The 22,317-nt window shown below is 38.8% G+C and overlaps 1 protein-coding gene across 3 annotated transcripts in view; it reads left to right on the top strand.

Moving 5' to 3' along the window:
• The window catches only part of si:ch211-247j9.1 (rho GTPase-activating protein 24), a 34,130-nt gene that overhangs the window by 6,212 nt on the left and 5,601 nt on the right, over positions 1-22,317 (top strand). The window contains exons 2-6 of one of the 3 annotated variants that reach the window (XM_058996702.1): positions 5,755-5,871; positions 17,946-18,153; positions 20,367-20,496; positions 21,030-21,103; positions 22,067-22,188. In XM_058996702.1, the coding sequence (XP_058852685.1) occupies positions 5,755-5,871; positions 17,946-18,153; positions 20,367-20,496; positions 21,030-21,103; positions 22,067-22,188 (651 nt within the window). Of the gene's footprint in view, positions 1-5,754; positions 5,872-14,468; positions 15,949-17,945; positions 18,154-20,363; positions 20,497-21,029; positions 21,104-22,066; positions 22,189-22,317 lie in introns of those variants that run through there. The other 2 variants (XM_058996701.1, XM_058996703.1) reach the window with 2 other exon arrangements.

Below are 22,317 nucleotides of genomic sequence, written 5' to 3'. Positions count from 1 at the left end.
ACATTGAATGTAAAGGTAAAAAAGAGCAAAATAAAACTTCAGCAAAATGATAAAAGGACTTTATGAACCTTCATAGAGTTTGTTACTAGCGCTGTGACTGTATTGCGTAATTAGAATGAATCAAAAGAAACAAACATCTTGAGGAGTGGGCTTTAGTTATTTTCAATATACATTGCAGAAATGATCCCCTTTGGTTAATGATCTTCTTATTGAAACCATTTATTTAACAACTTGGTCTTAAAGGGAAATAATTAAGTTTGCAGTTTTAAATGTTTTGTCTAATTAAATAAAGTATATTGGGCTTTTGCAGGGAAACAAAATCGCTATAGTCGTTAATTGTCTCTCCTTAATTAGATCCACAAGAAATAGCTTTAGTTACCTCACAGTCTAATTCAGTTCTTTGTCTGAGGGTTTCCAATCATTCATTTTGGCACAGCAACTGCCTGCTGCAAAGGAGGAACACGATATGGTGGTTGGAAGGAAGGTAGGTAATCAATAGCTAGTGAATTGTGTGTATGCCAATAATATACTTTTTGTGACAAATCAATGTATTCTCCTTCACTGTAGGTCACTGGAACGTGAGCATGACATATGCTGGATAAAGTAATGAGAGGGACTGAAATTCTTTCATTTTCTCCATGCAGCATGAGGAACTGGCATCAAAGCAGACATAGGGTACTTTTAGGAGTGACAGGGCCGTTAGTCAAAAGACAGAAAAATATATATTTATATATTCTGTAACCTGTTCTATGGTGCCAAAATTGATATTAAATTTAAATGAATGAAGCCAGGATTATAGGAATGATAATTGTTCAAAATCAAATAAATCAACACCAAAAATAGGTCAGAATAAATATACAACACAAATACCATGTACTGAACAAAACATTCCTGCTTTATTTAAATCAATCAATTATTTACAACTCCATTATAATTACTAAACCAAACAAACTGAAGTCCAGAAAGTCTCTTATTAAACCCCCAGTTCAAACTCATGGCCCTTCTTTGTTGCATGATGATATCCTGTAGAATCCACAACTGTTTGAATGTAGACCAGGAACAAAATCCTCTCTGCTAAATCAGAATTAATTGTATTCCACAAGTTTATCTTTGCTTGCTGCATTGCAGTAATCCCAACTTTGATTGGTAAAAAGAATGGTATTTGCAACCAACAGTTCTATTATAAAGAAGCTCCGAGGTAGAACGATCAGGGTTGGAAGATCAGGAACTTGAATTCAGTAGATAAGAACAAACATGCTCCAAGGAATGTCTGTCCTGTAACGTCCTTCCATTTGAACTGAGGAGGTGAGCTATATAGATCAAAAGTGTTTGGTCAAGTGGCCTGATAAAGGAAATCTGATTCAAACAACCAATTAATAAACTAAATGTGAAATTTCTCAGCTGGAACAATTGTATCCTATAATAGAACATTGCAATCCATTAATTACATTATTAGATACAAATAATGGTGAACTTAATGGCAATTGTTACAATATTTATAATACAGTGTGGTGTAGTTTCAAATAGTGTTCCTCCTTCACACAATTCACAGTCCAGCCCTCAGCATCTCACCCTGGGCATTTTTATTAGGAAGCAGCAAGGCAGCCAGAATATTGAGTCCCTTGGTACCCTGTAGTTTCCTCGTGTGCCACATCATGCAGGTAATACAACGCCCTGCCACACCCCTTCTCACCATTACAGGGGCCTATCCATCTCTCCTCTCCCAAAAAAAGGAATCGTATAGACAAAATACGTAGCGACTTATATGACTTTAAAAGTGGTAGAGTCACGAGTAGGGGTAGTCCTGTGACTGAGAGACAGAAAGCGTTCATGGTATAGTTGCCTTTAAGTCTTAAGACCTAGATCCGGTCCAGGAAACACTAGTGCCACACTGTAAATGGATAAATCCTGGCTTGGTCCACATTTTTTTAAATAAAGAAATGTCATTTTTTTCTAGTCTGCTTATTCTGTTGTTAAAAATATTATGTTTCTGACTGACCAACCTCAAATATATTTCTGACATCAAAAAAACTCAGATCTCTGCTTTTCATTGTATTGTAAAAAACGACAACCTTATAAAGGCAGGTGGCCCCTGAACCAATCAGGAATCTTTATTGTGGTTTATCCAATCAGTGATTGTAAGGGAGTAAACACAAAAGGCAATGAAATCAGATAAGTGTTCGGCAATATATTAAGAGCATTTGAAAATGTACAAATGTGAGGAGGCCATTCGGCCTGTCTGAGCTTGTTCAGTTCCTAATAGATCTCAGATGTTTGTCAAGTTGGGTCTTAAACAATCCCAGTGATTCTGCCCCAACAACATGGCTATGTAGCCCATTCCATCCCCTCACCACTCTGTGTGAAGAGTCTCCTTCCCTCTCTCATTAAGGCTATCTCCACTTAATTTCCATCTCTGTCCTCTGGTCTTGGTCTTTCAGGCTGCCCCTTCACCAAGATGGCTGCCAGCCACCAAACTCTGACTCACAGACACACGCACACACAAACACGTGCTCACCCACACACTGGTGCACTCCCATTGGTAGCCTCTGCTCTATCCCCTACCCCCCACCCCACCCACACCCCCACACCCATTCTTCTTTGTTCCAAGCTAAACAGATTAAGTTCTTTCAGCCTATCTTTGTGTATCAGTCTCATTTTGAGATGTTGATACTAGGTCAACTGTAGGGACTTCCACTGAAGTACTGGTGTTCATGTTTTCTTTGTTTGAATCAAAAAGTAGAAAGCTTGTTTGCAAACATTTCTATATCTTCAAAACAGGTAGTAAAATATTAAAGCAGATTGCCAAGTCGCCACAATTCCAGTACATGCTGTTGAGGAATCAGCATGTATGAAACAGCAGATAAAGCTCAAAAGTGTATCGAATGCTTGTCTAAATATCAATCATCTGTGGCAGCTCCTAGACCTGTATATAGCAGACACACCAAGAATAAGGAACAAATGATAGGATAAGAAAGCATTTTATCTGGTAATTCGTCTATAAAACACTGAATTTCTAAGATAAAGTCAAGTAGATTAATTTAGAAATACTAAATAAAAGAAACTAAAAATTAAAAAAGTTATGTTATCAAATATGTTTTTTTAGTATTACTTGATTTAGCACTATTTTATAGTTACAGATGAGACAAACGTTTCAGCTAATTCCTTCGGCATCAATATAGCGATGAGCCAGCCCTGATTTTTTTGCAAGCCTGATAAAGGAAACCTTCATACCTCTCGGTGTGCTGTCTTCAATTTTGTAAAATGTTGGCTGGTTAATAAAACATTTAGTTTTGAAAGAGCTTTGGTTTTTAAATATAGGATTTCTATATGCCACCTGCTGGCTGAATCTTGTAATTGAAGTTACTGTCTGTCCCATGTTGTAGCCATCCTAGATGTTATCATGCTATGGTCCTAGATGTTATCACAGATAGATGTCATGGTCCTAGATGTTATCACAGATAGATGCCACGGTCCTAGATGTTATCACAGATAGATGCCACGGTCCTAGATGTTACCACAGATAGATGTCATGGTCCTAGATGTTATCACAGATAGATGTCTCCATCCTAGATGTTATCACAGATAGATGCCACGGTCCTAGATGTTACCACAGATAGATGTCATGGTCCTAGATGTTATCACAGATAGATGTCCCCATCCTAGATGTTATCACAGATAGATGTCATGGTCCTAGATGTTATCACAGATAGATGTCCCCATCCTAGATGTTATCACAGATAGATGTCACGGTCCTAGATGTTATCATAGCTGACTCCACTGATGAACACGATCTACAGCAGTGTTGTTGTTACACTTTTGTCATTCAGTTATTTTTTTTTTATGGTACATGTTATGTATATAGAGGGGTTTTTTTTGCAAAAAATAAAATAAAATACATTTTTTTTATATACGGCTCATAATTTGCAAACTATATAATTCCCACCTGTCAAAAAAGGGACTTGTAGATACAGCAGTGTGCTGTTCCTCTCTTCAGAGTCAGTGTTAAACCACACTGCTCAGCTACATTTCCAGCAGCGTGCTGTTCCTCTCTTCAGAGCCAGTGTTAAACCACACTGCTCAGCTACATTTCCAGCAGCGTGCTGTTCCTCTCTTCAGAGTCAGTGTTAAACCACACTGCTCAGCTGCATTTCCAGCAGCGTGCTGTTCCTCTCTTCAGAGCCAATGTTAAACCACACTGCTCAGCTACATTTCCAGCAGCGTGCTGTTCCTCTCTTCAGAGCCAGTGTTAAACCACACTGCTCAGCTACATTTCCAGCAGCGTGCTGTTCCTCTCTTCAGAGCCAGTGTTAAACCACACTGCTCAGCTACATTTCCAGCAGCGTGCTGTTCCTCTCTTCAGAGCCAATGTTAAACCACACTGCTCAGCTACATTTCCAGCAGCGTGCTGTTCCTCTCTTCAGAGCCAGTGTTAAACCACACTGCTCAGCTACATTTCCAGCAGCGTGCTGTTCCTCTCTTCAGAGCCAGTGTTAAACCACACTGCTCAGCTACATTTCCAGCAGTGTGCTGTTCCTCTCTTCAGAGCCAGTGTTAAACCACACTGCTCAGCTACATTTCCAGCAGCGTGCTGTTCCTCTCTTCAGAGCCAGTGTTAAACCACACTGCTCAGCTACATTTCCAGCAGTGTGCTGTTCCTCTCTTCAGAGCCAGTGTTAAACCACACTGCGCAGCTACATTTCCAGCAGCGTGCTGTTCCTCTCTTCAGAGCCAGTGTTAAACCACACTGCTCAGCTACATTTCCAGCAGTGTGCTGTTCCTCTCTTCAGAGCCAGTGTTAAACCACACTGCTCAGCTACATTTCCAGCAGCGTGCAATAGGTGTGCAGAGTAAAATAATCGATTTACTACATACTGTATTTACATTCCCAATGGTTTTCCTTTGTACTGTCCAAACTCCAGTTGAGTAATATCCTATACCCCATGTGGTTTGTTATCTGACTACACTCCCCTTGCTCTCTCTTTCCCATGATGTGCACAGGATGGTTACACCATTACTATGAGTGCATGATAGTGTCTTCCAGCTTTGTGTCAGTCATCACCCTTTTCAAGATAACATCTTGCCTGGGGTGATGTGTTCAGTTCCTTTGTTCTTATGAACAAGTTCATGCACAGAGTGGACCTCACAGAATATAAACAAATAGTTTCCTTGTAAAACACTATGGGGGTAGGTTAAAGTGCTGAAATTGAACCACAAAAAGGGATGCTTACAGTATTTTACATTTCATCAGAAATGTTCTTTTGTACTGCATTCAAATAGCCCAGCTGTACTGAGACAAAAAGGTCTTTTTCCTGGCAAAACGTGACTAGTATGTTCCTATAGGCTGCCATTCATTCAGTGGAGTTTCAAGATGGCAGCTCACCAATCTCTATCCATGTAGTGCATATTTTCTATTGATTTATATAACACACACCCATTGTCTTCTTTATGTGTTCCTTCGTGTGACCACTTGGCAAGGTGATGTTCAAAATTAATGTAGAAGAGAAATGAAAAGCTGCAAAAGAAATATCATACAAAAACAAACACCTGTTTACCATAATGTGTCTTTCATAAAGGAAAATGTGAGGCCTACGTGTCATTTAATATTACATTAGCGCTATGTCCTTTCACCTTATCTACAGTATGTCATTTAGACAAGCTAAATGACTGCCAATGTACAACCCTATCATAAAATATGATTCTGTAGTCTTACTTGTTCACTTGTCCTGATAACAGCCTGGCTTGGTTGATTTTCAGATGGGAATCGGGATGTCCTTGTCAGTTCTGGATCCTATTTCTTCATGTCCAACATTAATGGTGAAGGGGAGGAATGGATGAAGACCCTCAACAAGGTGGTGTGGCTTCCATTCACTGGTAAGGACCTTGAGCTGGTGTGAGAGTAAACAAGGGGCTCACATCCATTGCCCTCCTAACATTCATGGACCATTTTTAAAACTAGATTAGGGAGACATATATTAATACGTTTTTCATCATTCTTACAGAACAGAACAGGTATTTTTTTATAGATATTTATAAAATGGGTCTTTGAAATACTGATTGGTCAAAACAGGTGACATGGGGGTGTTGATATTACAGTATATCACCATGGGTCAGCGCTTGTTTTCAAAAAGGGGCCAATCACTAGTGATATCCATATGCCTCTAGCCTACAAAAAAAAACAGATTTATGTAAATGTTGATCTTTTGTGAAACCGAAGTGTAGGTGAAATTTTGAATTAGTTTGAATTGAACACCATTGACTCAAATAGTGAAAAAAAGCTAAAGTGCTGTGCCCCTTCTCCCTGAACTACAGCGTTTCCCTATCCCATTCTGAAAATGTACTTTTTTAAAAAGGTTTGTGTGGCTCTTAAAGAGCATTCTGTCGTTAAATGGATGTTTTGTTGCTGCTGCCCCTGGTCTGCTGTATGTCTGTACTCCTCCTTCGGTCAGTTGCATCTGCTGCCCCGCCTGCACAGGTGTGTGATCTGTGATGCAGAGTATTATTATTATTATTATTATTTATTTCTTAGCAGACACCCTTATCCAGGGCGACTTACAATTGTTACAAGATATCACATTATACATTATTTTACATTATACAGATATCTCATTATTTTACATACAATTCCCCATTTATACAGTTGGGTTTTTACTGGAGCAATCTAGGTAAAGTACCTTGCTCAAGGGTACAACAGCAGTGTCCCTCACTGGGGATTGAACCCACAACCCTCCGGTCAAGAGTCCAGAGCCCTAACCACTACTCCACACTGCTGCCCAGTATTTATAAAAGCATCTTGACAATTCATGCAGTACCTTTCTCGACACATAAATTCATCCAGGTACGATGGTATCATGTCGTCTGCTGTGCCCTGCATTGTTTTAAATTGTTTCTTAACACAGGCCTAGTAGTTCTCCACATTGTCCAGCCATAACCTGCAAAGTCAGTTTGATAAGTGACTGGGTATCCATAATAGCCAGTATTTATGTAATAAAAACACATTTGCACTGGCAGTGAAAATAACAAGTTAGATTATGATCCCCCACAGGAAATGAAATCCCTGGTGACTGGGATTTAGTGGCGGCAGTCATAGCTATGTATCTGGGGAACGGATTATCCAATTGTGATGACACCTGGTGTTAGCATTATTTAGAGGAAGTTATTGTGAGTATCCATTTCTGGGGATATATAGAGGTTTCTCTGTCTCTGCGTCACACTTCTAGTCTTACCCCTTGAAAACACAAGAAGTTATTTCACATACTGTAAAATCATTTTCATATACTTGATACTAAAACTTCATTTGCTTACCTAATGAAACCTGGGTATTTAATACCAATAATTATCAACTTTTTCATCATACAGGTAGCTCTGATTTTGAATTTACAGACAGGGATGTGTGTTACTGATATAGCTGTTTGATCAGGACAGTTTGAGGGACAGAAACACATACATTCCTGGGCAAACATCCCTTGCTAAGACCACTTTATTAGACATCGCTAGTTTCATAGACCCCTGATTAGGTAAGGCAAGGTAGATTAGTGTAATCAAGGCTCAATTAAACAGACATTTTGTTTTATGTTCTAATAACTTGGTACTTACGGATCCTTTTTGAAGCAATGTGTTTTATAGATGGTTTGTTGTAAAGTAAGAAACGCAAGTGTATGTTGAGCTGGTACAATAGCCAAGGCAGATACTGATTTTGCAATGTTCTAGATGTTGGCACGTAAGAATGTTCTGTGGTATCCTTTGAAGTGTAGCAGAGTTCAAGCTGTCTGATGAAGGTGTTTGTCAGGGCCTGTTTGTAAGCTCTGTGTGTAATGATGTGTAACTAGACTGAAACTGAATGACTGTCTGACTTTATGAAAAAAACCTAATCTCCTGAAGTTTCTAATGCTAGGATTCCTGGAGACTCAGACAAACGGCAGTCTGAAGCAACGTGGTGTAATGGTTAAATGTTTAGAAAAAATTCAAAATATTTAAACTTGATATGCCTCTGTTAAGAAACCATGATGAAAAAATCTCCAGAGATCTCCATCATTAGATTTGGTGTTGAGATAAATATGCAAAAGCATCATTAAAGGTTGCTACCCACCAGACGCGATGCAACAAGCGAAACTGTGCAGCAATGTGACAAAATGAATAGAACCTCTACTTTTGATAAGTAACTTTCACACCTCAGGCGACACCATGGCAACACTGGAGTGACACAAAATAAATAGAATTGAATCCTATTTTTCTGTGACTTGTTGTATGACAATTAGGGAATTGACCAATCAGAGAACAGCGTCAATGTACGTGGTGCAGCAGAGTGAAGCAGTATCCAAAATGATGGAGGAAAAAATAATGCAGTGGAAAAATGACAAAGATTATTGCAATTATAGCTACAGATTTGAAAGGTAATATATGGGAGTCAATTTCAAAGGCACTGGATAAGCCTGGTATGTATGATTTATTGCTATACAAGGTATATATTGAAATACTGTCACCCTCATAATTGTTGACGAATGTTGATCATAGTCAATAGATCATGTGTCAATAGCAATTTTTTATAGTTTTATTGATCTGTCAGTTTTCCAATCCTTTGCAACACCTCTGTGTCGCTTTTGGTGTGTGTGGCCATGTCGTTGCAAAAGTATTTTGTCGCCCAATAAAAAATTGCATCGCATCTGGTGTGTGGCAGCAATTGTGGTTTTGTGGGGCACATAAATTCGATTCAACCTGCCCAGGAGTGTATCTACTGTATGTATATAATGCTAAACAAAAGTAAGGAAAACTGGGTGGAATTTCTAAATGACAGCGTGATACCGTGTTGATACCGTAAAACTAAATCAAAGTAAATTGGTAAAAATTTAAAACCGAACAAAACTTGAACACACCTTTTTTTTCTACAACTAAAGGAATCTCAGTTTCAATGTCAAAGAGTATGTCTTGAGACAAAGAAGTTTCTCACTTAATACTCTTACTTCAAAGTAGAAAATAAGAAAGATAAAGCCGTTGCGTCAAGTTCTACATCAAGCTTCACATAAAGGACAAGGAGTTTTGACAACCATCTTTAAACACTTCCTGTTGTTTCGCATTATGAGATGTGATAAGTATTAAAAGATAATATTGTTTAAGGGAGGCTCTCAAATTTAAAAAAACAGATGCAAAGTTCAAAAAATGAGTATTTGAATATGAGTATTCGAAATACATGGAAATAAAATAGGAATGTGGCAATATACACTTTTATTTCTGTAAATATACCCTATGGTGAGGGCTCTTTGTTTTTGGTTTTTATTTTTGGTCACGTGATGTCCCTTTAAAGTTACATTGAGCCGACTGACTAAAAGCATTGATTGTGAAACAAGATCACTTTTATTTTTTCTCCCGTAACTTGAATAAGACTACGATTCTTTTGAAAAACAGAGCGCTCCACCCATGGTTCAGTAGTTCCATGAAGGTGAAACAACTTCCAGAGTAAATATTACAATTTTGTCCATTACTTGTAGGTAAAATTCCCATCTTTTTTATTTTTTTAGCAGACTCCCTTATTCAGGGACAATTGTTACAAAATATCACAGTACAAAGTATCACATTGTAAAGTATCACATTTCAGAATATCACATTACAGAAGACCTTGTCCTTGAAAGAACAAATCCTTTGTTGAGTGGCAGAGGTTTATTTACTCGGAAACTTGCAGTGTTTATGCTCAAATATATGTAGACTGCGTTGTGAACACGTGCTAAGATTTATACAGTACATGGAGCATTTGCTTTGCCAGATAAAGTGAGAATTTATCTGATGTTGGAAAGGTAACCTTGAAACAATCTATGTGTGTAAATTACTGAAACAGTCACTCTTTTGTGTTGCTCTAACACCAGTGTATATTGACAGGAGAGTTTGTAGTGGCTGCTGTACTGTAATGCTAAATAAAACTGGGTAACACTTTATATTAATGTGCTGTTTATTAATGATTTATAAATGGATAATAGATGTGTAATAACTATGTTAAAGAGTGTTAATAAATCATTATAGATGGTTTATAACCATGCGATAGCCATAGATGGAATTTTTTATGGAGATACATTAAAATATCTTGTTGCCTTCTGGTACTGTTGGTCAAATTCACTCCATAGCCTAAATGCAGTCAAAATATGTGACCTAGAACACAGGGGTGAGTCCCAAGGAAGCATCAGTTTCAATGTGTATTGTATCTGAAATCTCCTTGCTATTCACTGTCATTGGTATCCTTGGATCACACGGCACAGTACAGTTAAACACATGCCATAAAGAGCTGGATCACTGATGAAGTCAGACTAAGAGCGGAATCAACACATAAGAAGAAATATCGCAATTGCTAGAGCTAAAGGGTGCCTCTTGTGCAGATTGTCCTGTATTGTATCCACTCAGAAGACTGTCGTACTTACCTTGATGTGCTGGAACTGAAATCCAAGCATTCATTGATCCCATGGTTTTACTTCCCTTCTGAATCAGATGTTTTGAATGAGTTCCTCTGAGATTAACTAGATGAGCCCAGCGGTTTTCTCTTGTTTACCCTACCAGGACCACCCTGGACACTCAGGCTGCCCTTAGTATGACTTCAAATTGCAGCACTGGGTCTAATTGCATTCATACAAGATGGGTTGACTTAAAGAAGTTACTATGCACAGCTGACCCTGTATCTTATGGTATATAAATGTCTTCTTGTAAGCATTTTGGGTTAGCAAGAGGACTGTAAAGGGTTAAAAGAGATAACAGGCTTATACCATAAGAGACACGCTTTCATTACAAAAAGAACACACTACAGTTAATGCTGTTATGTATGTCCACAAACAAAATACTATTCGAATCCCTTAACTGGATATGTTGTGAGACATTTCTTTTATTGCTTTCCTAATCAGTTTTAGAGTGGTTCAAAAATTGTAAATATTCCTGAACAAAACTTTTTAAGGGGGACGTTGACGGGGTGCCCGCCCCTTTATTAATGTATATATTATTTTGTCATTCTTATGATTTATTTCCGTTTTTATGTTATATATGCATTTGTTTCTATTATTATTATGATTTTGCTATTGTGTGTTTTGGATCAGCAGAGAGGGGGTTAAATTCCTTTCTGCCAGAAATATATGAGAGAATGTGGCTGGAGCCTTAATTGGGTAATTGTTAATTATTGATTTATTGGGCTACAGCCACATACTATAAAAGTCAGGAGAAATCCTTTGTCTGAGTGGAGAGTTGGAGAGTACAGGAGGCTGTCTGGAGGAGAATAGACAAACGAATGCTACTGGTGTATTTTTTGTACACTGTATTCTGAACACTCTCTGGACTTCAAACCTATCTGTATTCTGTACACTCTCTGGACTGTCAAACCTATCTGTATTCTGTACACTCTACGGTCTGTCAAACCAATCTGTATTCTGTACACTCTCTGGCCTGTCAAACCTATCTGTATTTTGTACACTCGTCTTACAGGGGTGTGCATTCCAATAACTTCACAAGCAACAACATTCTCTTTTTCCAACCATTTTAAAAAAAACATAATGTCAATTATATACAATGATCTTGCAGGAAATAATCCAGGGGAACTAAAATGTCTTTATTATAATTATTTTATTTTCTGCAAGTCACAGCGTTAGTTTCTTGGAAAACTGATTTGTGTTTTCAGATCTGAGCACAGTGGTCAAGTACGTGCAACTGATGCTAGCTGGAAACATGAACTCCCCACCTCTGCTGTGCCGTAGCGGATCCTTTCCCCTAAAACCATGAATGCCAATTCATGCCCAGCCTCCTTCCTGTTACATAGGCGCCATGACCTCGATCTCATAGATTGGCTGCAGTCGATCGCCGAGGTTAAAGGAAGGGAGAGTGTGCAGTGTGTGTTCTGCATGCATTGCTCTTACAGACTCTGCCCCCTGTTGGTGAGATTGGTGAGTTTAAAGGCTCTATAACCATGAATGCAGACAAGACCTCTTTTGCATAGTAATTAAGATGCTCACTTGCAGCGTGCGTGTTCGCTGGTTTGCAACCAGCCTCTACCCTGTTACATATGCAACTTGAAAGTAAAGGAGCATCTAGGAATTGAAGTGTGATCACTTTGCTGTATAAAGCTTTTACAGTTTACAGTAAACGGGGGATGTTTTGGATGTCGGCCAATAAAAATGTTTTTACAAACTTTCTTTTGCTCTTCTTTGGTAAAGAAAGCCCTGGCACAGTACATGCCTTTCTAATGTAAATGCTTTACAAGCTCAGAGACTTGTCAGCTATTTTGGGGCATATTGTTTCAAAGCTGTGGCCCTTTGCATGACCCTTTGATTTGTTTTACTTTTTTTTCCCCAGAGCTGTAATAATATAAAATAAAAGTGGATTTTTTTTTTTTTTTGTGTAAGTCCAACGTTTTCACAAAGCCTTGAAATATTTTAAATTGAGAACATAAGACAAATAGTCAAGTGATCTGATTCATATTTGTACTTTATTAGGCTGCCAACAATCATAACGCTAAAAACATTATTGATTAATTACAAACATTCCTGACTGCTTTTCAGGTTAGTGAAGAGTGTGGTTGATAGAAACTAACCCTACATTTTCTACAAGCTGTGGCTCTTCTTAACTTCCCTGTGTTCTTGAAGCAGTTCCTGCATTGTATTTCCTTGGGCCTCCCTGTGTGTGAATGCAGCTCTAGTCCTCAGCACCAATGGCCCCTCACAGGTTATCATCCTTTAACCTGCAAAACATCCTGGGAATGTTCGGAATTCAAGATTTTTAAAACCGCACATCCTTCTTTTTATTACCCTGTACCAGGATTGCTTTTGTAACTGTAGGTCTTCAGATCAGAACTTTGCATACACTTTAACAAACACAAATGAGGCTGTTAAATATTATCAGTCACTGATATCAGATTCTTTTCTGCTGTTTTTAGCAGTTTAACTGACAACAAAATAAACAAAAGGACAGGTTGTGGGCGGGTTTTCCAGGTGAAAGTGAACTCTCTTGGGGAAAAGATTTTTACATTTTGAATTAATCTTATAATAATAGTTTTTTGTTCATTTATACTGCACCATAATGCTAGTGAAAGTACACACTAGCAGGTGTTAGTCCTGTTCTGTTTTAGGTACCTGTGGGGCTTCATTAAGGTTGCTCATAAGAACAAGCTGCCCAGGTCAAGCTCAACACAGCGGCAGGAAGAAGGTTCCATGCACCGGATCTTAGGTCTTGATCCCAACACTGCATCATGAGCGGGCTGCAATACAGGGCCTCCAGACCAGAGCTACAACAGTGTACCGCCAGTGGTGATCCTTTTCACAGCGCCATTCTAGTTATCTGTAACACACGCTGGCCCCACTGTTTGTCTTCTGCAATCTTGACCCAGCCGCCAACCGCATTCAGTCCTAAACACTCCCCACACATGTGCTGGCATGAGAGTGAAACCAAACACGCCACTAAAACAAAGCAAACCACTGGGAATAATTTAGCAAGGGCCCCCCTGACCATTGTGACCCAACACATCCTAATGCATTAAGAGCTGGAACGACTGCATATTATGTGGCAGAAATGTATTTTATAAAAGATTTCAGGTATTTCTCTTTAAAAACTAAAACAAAAGTTATTTGATAAAAAAAGCCATAAGCAACACTGAACTTTTTACCCCTAACAAACCTTTACAGGAAACAAATATGAAAAATTCCTTCTCAACAGTCCATGCATTTAAACATTCAGTTTCATTTTTGTTTGGCAATGAACCTTGAACAGGAGATCTGTTTAGTCTTGAAAGTTTAATCTTAGATTCGACATTTCTTTGAATTTAAGAAGATTAGTATTCTTGTTATTATACCGGTAATGCAACCCTTTATATTATGGAAGGGCCAACATTCCTACAATATCACTTCACATGCAATCACTGTAAAGCACAGTCTCATAATGATTTGAGTCCTGTTTCATAGGGGAGCAATCATATACATGCATTAATACTTCTATCATGAATGACAACCCTCATTTTAATTCAACAAAACACCCTTAAAATAAAGTGTTCAGTTAATTCCCTGGTTCAGCTTATTCTCTAGTTCAGCTCATTCTCTAGTTCAGTTAATCACCTGATTCAGATTATTCCCTGATTCAGCTCATTCCCTGGTTCACTATATTGAAAAATGTGTATTAATTGTGCTATAATATGGAAGTAAAAAAGCAATCAGACCCTTACATATAATTCAACTTCAAACTAAATTTAGTACCATGGGATCAAAAGTCAAGTATATGTGTGAGGCAATTTACAGTACAGTCTGAGATATTTGGGGTTAAATAAATGATTGTTAATGATTAGTCATAAAGACCTGTTTACAGAGTGAGCAAGCCTACTCTAGCCTGGCCACAGTCCAGGTAGCAGCATGCAGAGTTTTCAAGGGGGAGGGGGAGGAGTAGGGGGGGGGGGGGGGGCGGGGGGAGGGGGGGGAGGAGGAGGGGTCCACTGTGACTTCTTGTACTGATTAGGTCATGATGAGAGAACAGATTAAACGTACCACAACCGTCGAGAATGGAGCAATAGATGCACATTCCTGAGGGGAGAGGAGCTCAGATAGACTCCAAGCTGATGAAAGGAGAAGGGGGTTTGTTGTTGAGTAATAACGGACGTTTGGTGCAAGTGATTAATTTTGGAATGTCACCTTAAAAAGACTGGGAAGATTGTTCAGTGTGAAGATATTCTGAAAACTGAAACTGTGCTTACCTTCATCAGAGCTCTGTCTCAACAGCAACAATAAGTAAGGATTATCAGCAGAAAGAGGAATGCTGCTGTTCACAGTTTGGGACACACTCTTCATTACATCTGGGTTTATGCAAGTGTTTTAAAGAAAGTTTAGGAGGAGAAGATCAGATTGGAACAGAAACTAAAGCAATGTTTTTATGTTAACCCTGAAACCATGACGCAGACAATTGGAAGAGATCCTACACAGAGGTCTTACTTTGAATTTTTAATGGACAGTGTAAACCAGTAACTTTTACTGTGTTTTATTACATGTTATCAAAACAGCAGCTGGATCTTCAATTTGAGCCTGGGACTATATTGAAGCTCTCAATGAAATCCAGCTTAAAAAGCAGGCTGGTTATTTTATTACCCTCTTATTGAACAGGTGATCATATTTCAGATTTCAATAACGAAAAGGGACATATGAGGCTATAAAGTATGTTGGAATTGAAAAAATAAGAAGCTGCTTTAAGAGGATTGCATTTTTACAAGCCTTTCCAGAACATTTTATTCCAAGACCTTATTTTGCTTTAACGTCCCTGTTCAAGACCTACTTGACCTTCCTGCCTTCATTAACTTTGTTTGTGTGTGCTTTAGAGTGCGTGCAGGCAACCTTTCACTGAACGCGATTTGTTCATTCATTGGCAGCCACTAATCAGGAGACTAATTCCATTGACTGGAATGAAAAGTAACAGCTTTGTCTTCTCCTGGAATTCAGACCTCAGAGATTAAGCCCCGCAAATTCAATATCCGAATTGAGTTTAAGTTAGGAAATTGTAAACTGCTTGCATCTTATCAGTAGTTAAGTGGTTAACTATGAGGACAACAAAGCCAAGTTAAGGGCCAATCTTTTTCCAAGTAATACAAGTACCGAATTGGAATTAACTGGAAACTGGAAAAAGTCAAATACAGGAAGATGTTGTGATATTGTATATGAAAAGGATTACAAAACAGAAAATCCTTCAGTTTTGATATCAAAAGCTGTGGGAGAGAGAAGTGTCTGAACTGTGCATCTGACAGAGAAACCGACAGTCCCGACTCACAAGTGGGAATTAAAGTAGAAGCACGTCTAAGGAACTCGTCTCTTTGTTGAACGTGGAGCTGCACTGAAAGCCCATGTCTGGCTTTGCTTCATTCTGAAGACATGCCAGAAAATAAACACTCTTCTGTCGTCAGAAACAGCGGCTCTCTCTCCAACACAGCCTACCGGAGGATTAAGAGGTGCCTGAGCTTTAAGAGACGTGAGTAACATGAACACATTCCTGTATAGCACGGGATACCAAATCACTGGGTCTGATATATAGCTTTTACTCCATAATAAAACAATTAATAAACAACTAAGACTATTAGTTTAGAATCAATACAGTGTGTCATTTTTTAACACCAGGTTCGCTACATAAGTTCTGTAAGAAACTAAAACATTTGTTTTTAAATCATTCTATTACGTACATGTTCAAATACATTGGTCTATTTAATTGATCGGTTGTAAAAAATAAAAAAAGGGGATAGCGTGTGCAATCAAGGCAATTCCACTTTGTTGTGCAGCAATCAAAAGTAAATATTTGTTTTGAATAAATATTATGAATCTGTGATGGAGACATCAAGGTTCACTCAAGGGCACCTAGTTTTGTATAAAAAGCTTATCTATGCTATATCAAGTTGTGGCAAAGCTGGCCATTCCTGTGCAGGCCTTGATGAACCCAGATACACCTCCATCCTGGTCCTGAGCTTGTAATGGCTTCACTGGAACCGATTCCTGGAGTGGAATGGTCCTCCAGGGCTGGAACTGCCCACCCCTGCTCAAGACGCTGTAATAAAGTCAGCCAAGAGGACTGTTGTCATTTATCCATGTGTGGAAGGTAGTGTTCTGTTTACATAACAAGTCAAGGAGTAAGTAGCTTCAGATGACATTCCTTAGTTTGTGTTACTGTTCCCTAACCTTTTTATGATGTTTACAATCATTCTAAATGCTTTACAATTATCCCAAATTCTGTGTTATATTATATTCTGTGTTATGTTTCACCGGTTCAGAAGCTGCTCTTCAGTGTTCGTTGCCTGTATTATTTGTTTATTTAGCAGACGCCTTTATCCAAGGCGACTTACAGAGACTAGGGTGTGTGAACTATGCATCAGCTGCAGAGTCACTTACAATTACGTCTCACCCGAAAGACGGAGCACAAGGAGGTTAAGTGACTTGCTCAGGGTCACACAATGAGTCAGTGGCTGAGGTGGGATTTGAACCGGGGACCTCCTGGTTACAAGCCCTTTTCTTTAACCACTGGACCACACAGCCTCCCTATATATATTTAGGCTAAATCTGCCACAGTGTCATTAAAGAAGTAACAGTCAGTGCCATCCTGTGAGCATTTCATTTGGATGTAAGTACCCTGTTGTAATTCTGACAAAACACTGCTGTGCACTAGATGGTGCTTCCTGACATAACAGCACTTCATCTGGTCTAGCTCACGTTACTTACATCTATGGCAGGCAACTGTAAATGAAGAGCGCCTCCTAAACTCAGGTGAAACAGAACCCCCAAGTGACACACAAATTGGCATTAAAACCTGCAGATCCGCCACAGTCATTGCACAACCTGCAAAATGTAAGACCACTGGGTGATGTTAAAAAACTGAAGTTTGTCATTATCAACATATGAGTGTAAGTACACGCCATTCATTAATGGGTTCTTAATTCAAGTTGCAAATGATACCATTTTAAATGAACCAATGTTGTTATTTTCTTGTATCGTTTCGAAATGTAATTTTGAGGTCATATTAATCATTACCCCGACTCTACAATACACACAATGACTCATCATGGCTAGAAGCAGATGGAAGCACCAAAAGAGACTACCATCCTGGCCATGACATGTAAGCCCTGCAGTGGACACCTTCATAAAGGCACAGCCTGTCTCCAGAGAGGGGTTCACACGATTGCATGAATGCTCTCCCCCACAGTTAAAAGTGGCATACTGACGCCATAACCCTGTATAGACCGCACTTAAAGCACTGTGTCCAATTGTGGTCACCACAGTACCACAGAGACATTGTGGCCCTGGAGAGAGACCAACAAACAGCAACCAGACTAATCCCAGGGCTTAAAGGAATGAGCTGTGAAGATAGGCTGAAAAAACAAAAAAGAATGTTTGTATGTTCTTGTGTAAACCCACACACTAACTCTATAATCACATATACATCGACATGCTGACTGCTACCCTGTATAAACCCATGTCTCCCAGGTGTGTTTGGGCAGAAGCTGGAGGATACAGTTCAGTATGAGCGACGGTACGGAGAGCAGCTGGCGCCCCTGATCGTGGAGCAGTGTGCTAAATTCATCCGGAGCCGGGGGCTGCTGGAGGTGGGGCTCTTCCGACTGCCAGGGCAGGCCACCCTCGTCAAGGAGCTGCGCAACGCCTTCGACGCGGGGGAGAAACCCTCCTTTGACAGGTACCTATCTGCTCTACAACATCCTGTACATTTTGTATTGTTATTTTGTTCCAACAAACCCTCTGATGTGAAACTATTATAGCCACCAGCTGCGCAAGAACAATGTGTTACCAAAGTCTTGTATGTTTGTGGATAAACTGGTAGACAAAGAAGTGAAGTGGCATATGTCCAATATCAGCCTCAAAGAAGTACTTATGGTACCAGAGCAAGAACCTGTAAAAACTGCTATTACAAACTTCCAGCGCACTGGAGTCTTCAAATAAATACCCATGGTTTTTAAAAAGTAGGATTTATTAAACGCATCCACTGATGGCTTTAGCTGGTACATGTTGTATGCAAAGGTGTCACATGTACTTTCTTCAGCTTTCAATAGATGGCAGCATCAAACAACATGGCAAGACAAGACAAGGCTACTGATGTGTAGTTTTATTAACTGTTTTTTTGATAATCAGTAAGAATTATAGACTTTGTGCGTTAGCCGCAAAACACTTGTTCACACTGCTTCACAATATGATTACATAATAAAACAAGTTAGCCAGTAACTTACATGCCCTCATTCACAGTATATATGTACTAATGGAGTGACAGGCATTAAAAATCCTTTACAGGTTTCATACAATTGGATTTCAATTCTCTAGATATATCTGAATATATTCTCTGGACAGCGTCTCTGCTATGTCCTGCTCACTGGGGTTATGCATCCTCAATAAATTACTAAAAATAATGAATATAATAAAAAAATAACTATATAACGATAACTAATGAGTACAATTAGGAGTAAGGAACTAATGTAAGAGAGAAATACAAATAATACGAACATATTTAAGCACAAAGCCGTACCTACACATTCTCCAGGTGGTTTGGCATTGTACTGTATGAGGCTAGAGAGCAGTGAAACAAGCCAAAGTGCTCCGGGGAAACCATTTCTTATTGCTCCTACAATAGAACCCATCCACACTAGGTCTCCACGTACAGTGTGATGTAGCATCCTCCCCTTTTACAACAGTACTGCTCTACTTAGAACAACTATGCCCAGCTGGTGGCGTTAATAGGTCGATCTTTAACAAGTTATCTTAAGCACCAGTTTCTAGATAGATAACGTTAGACAAAACCATTTTGTAGTTTAGCAAACAGTAACAAACAATGAAACCATTTGTTAATATGTTAGTAGGACAGAAGTTAAACAACGCGTGTTCCATTAAAAAAAAAAAAAATCTGACTTGAATTCACAGTGGCACTGAAATGCCCCTAAATTTCAATATCCATCGGTATCATGTTATACTGTAGTTAGGTTCAGCTGTATAAAAAACCTGCATAATTTTGCGACTTCTGCCTTCTTGTTTTTTTTTTCATGCCCATTACTTATACTGATTCACAGATTATTCAACTGACACGTTAATAAGGGCAGCATGACTTAACTATTCTATATAATGTATGTACAGTAATATCATTTTAAATAATATCATTGAAGTTTTTCTCTTATAAAAGCTTACCATGGTAAAATCATAGCAAAGTGTACTAAACCATAGTGAAAGCATGATGAAGCATAGGCAAGCATTGTAAAGCCCTGGGAGGTATGGTAGCATAAAACACATACAAATCAGGGTAAACTGTGGTAAACACACAGTATATTGATTCAAGTGAAAAAGACAACCAATTCTTCACAAAAATAATTTATTTTAACAAATTATTTCCATTATTCTTATTTTTATTTTAGCTTTTCTCTTCACATATTTTTTAGAAAACAAAAAAGCACAAACAATCATGAGTAGACTGAGACTCAAATTTGATGAAACTTTGCAAAGGCTTTGTAGATTTTTTTTTCTACATTCCTAAAATGAATGTAGGTTAAGGTGACCTACTGTTTTAAGGTACTGACATCTGATTAGCTAAGCTTTTAAAAGTGAATGCAGCGGCCCTGATAGACAAGAACCACAAGTGCATGCTAAATTCATTACCACAAATTCAAATGAAAATGGCAATAGAAGATTGATGCTGCAAAACTCCAACTGACGTCATGTGTTGAGGAAAACCAACAAACACATAGCTTGCAAACCAAGCATGGTTCATTTGTGCATGCTTGGGATAATTCTGTTCGTATCCCTCAGTTGATCTCCTGAGCATAATAACATTGACTGATGAAGTGGCTGCTTTGTTTCCTATTAGTGCCTATTTAATAAAGTGGAACCCGCGTTCCTCTGTGTTTTCAGCAGCACTGATGTGCACACTGTGGCTTCTCTTCTGAAGCTCTACCTGCGAGAACTGCCGGAGCCACTCATCCCCTTCTCCAAATACGAGGAATTCCTGCTGTGTGCCAAGCTGCTGGCTGGGGGAAAGAAGCAGGTACCACCTGGTAGAAACAGTGGCAATATTAACAATGAAAAGAAGAAGAATGATGAAGTCATAGTGTGTAGCTCCCAGTGGAGACTTCATGGTTGCCTAATGATGCAGTCTGTAATTGACATTTACTTATCTCCTTGTAAATTACTTATTTATTTTTGTTGGAAATAGTTTATGGTGATTTTGCTGTATTTTGTGAGAAATAGAAATACTGTAATTCTATACTATGAATAAAGTTTAGTTAGGAGAAGTCTAAAAGGGCCAGACATTTAGCAAAGGTGCAGACCTCAACAATAATAACCCCTGTATATTAAAATATACTACAGCATACAGTATTTGAAATATGCACAGCCATAAGTATTGGGATACCCTGTATATATATATATATATTATATTATATTATACACATGTCTGTTCAAAGTAATGACGCTGTAGTTCAGTCACTGGTGCTTTTAAGTTAAGTCTCATACCCATACCAAACAAAATTATTCCCTTCCCATAATCCTCAGTGTCTGATTCATTAACTTTCTTTAAAGGGGCTGGTGGAACTCAAGACACTCCTGCAGCAGCTTCCGAATGCAAACTTCTGCCTCCTACATTATATCTGCAGGTCAGTGGGCTCTATTGGCTGGATTCCCAACACCTAGACCAGCAACACAGAGGAATGACATATATACCAAATCGAGAGCCTTACAGCGAGGGAGCACTCTATACACCAAATCCACACTACCTCAGTCATGCACGATAAACACACGCTGAAACCACAGGATCGTCATTCGCTTCATTCACAATCCACACTACCTCAATCGTGCACGAGAACCACACTGAAACCACAGGGAGTGTGAATTATTATAGTGCAGAGGAGACTATGAAACAAACTCCATTTTGGATGTCACAACTGGAGTCAATACATTTTGTTTGCAAGTTACTTTTAAAAGGTAATCCTTTTTACAGCAGTGTAAGAAAACAAGGCCTATTGTTTTCTTAATATTTATTAAGACTCTGAGAGTAAAATTCCCAGACACGACAAACAATTCCAAATCCCAGTAATCAGGCTTTTTATTAACATACAGGTAAAATTACACAGAAAAATTCACTACCAAATACTTGGCTATTAGCTTTGGACAATTGGCGATGTCAGTCCTGTCCTGTAAGGCACACATGTAACCCTCACCTCACCCCACCCCACCCCAGCCCACACTTTCCTTGACAAGCCCCCTCTCCTTATCTCCCTTTTCTCCAACACAGACTTTCAATATGTCTCGGCCTATCTTAACTTGGCAGCATTCAGCAACTCCTCACTTAACAAAGAACAGATGGTAATACTTGTACAATTTATTGTCAATATGATCTGACAGTGAATTAACTGAATTTTCAAACCATAACAAAAATAAGTGATCAATGTTTTTTTTTTTTTTTTTTTTTTTTAAAGGTACACCAATGTAATGGGAGGTTAAAGCCACATGGTCTTCCTATATAAAGAATCCACATGGTCATCCTATATAAAGAAAGCACATGGTCTTCCTATATAAAGCACACCGCATTTGAATGTCTTGCTTTTCTCTTGTTTTAGGCTGTTAGATGAAGTTCAGTTCTACTCCCACATAAACAAAATGAGTGCTCCAAACCTGGCTACAGTTTTCGGACCAAACATTCTGCGCCCCAAGGCCGAGGACCCTGAAACAATGATTGGAGGTACAGAACGAGAGAATTCATCTCTGAATCTCACATGTTGTGTTGTATTTTGAATGTTTATCAAGTTGAGACCGCAATTAGTGTACTATATCCAATTCTGGTCACCACAGCACTATAGGGGCATTGTGG

The sequence above is a fragment of the Acipenser ruthenus genome, chromosome 23 (genome assembly GCF_902713425.1).
Source record: "Acipenser ruthenus chromosome 23, fAciRut3.2 maternal haplotype, whole genome shotgun sequence".
NCBI lineage: Eukaryota > Metazoa > Chordata > Actinopteri > Acipenseriformes > Acipenseridae > Acipenser > Acipenser ruthenus.
Note: the sequence above shows the minus strand (reverse complement) of the source record. Positions and strands in the feature narration are given on the sequence as shown.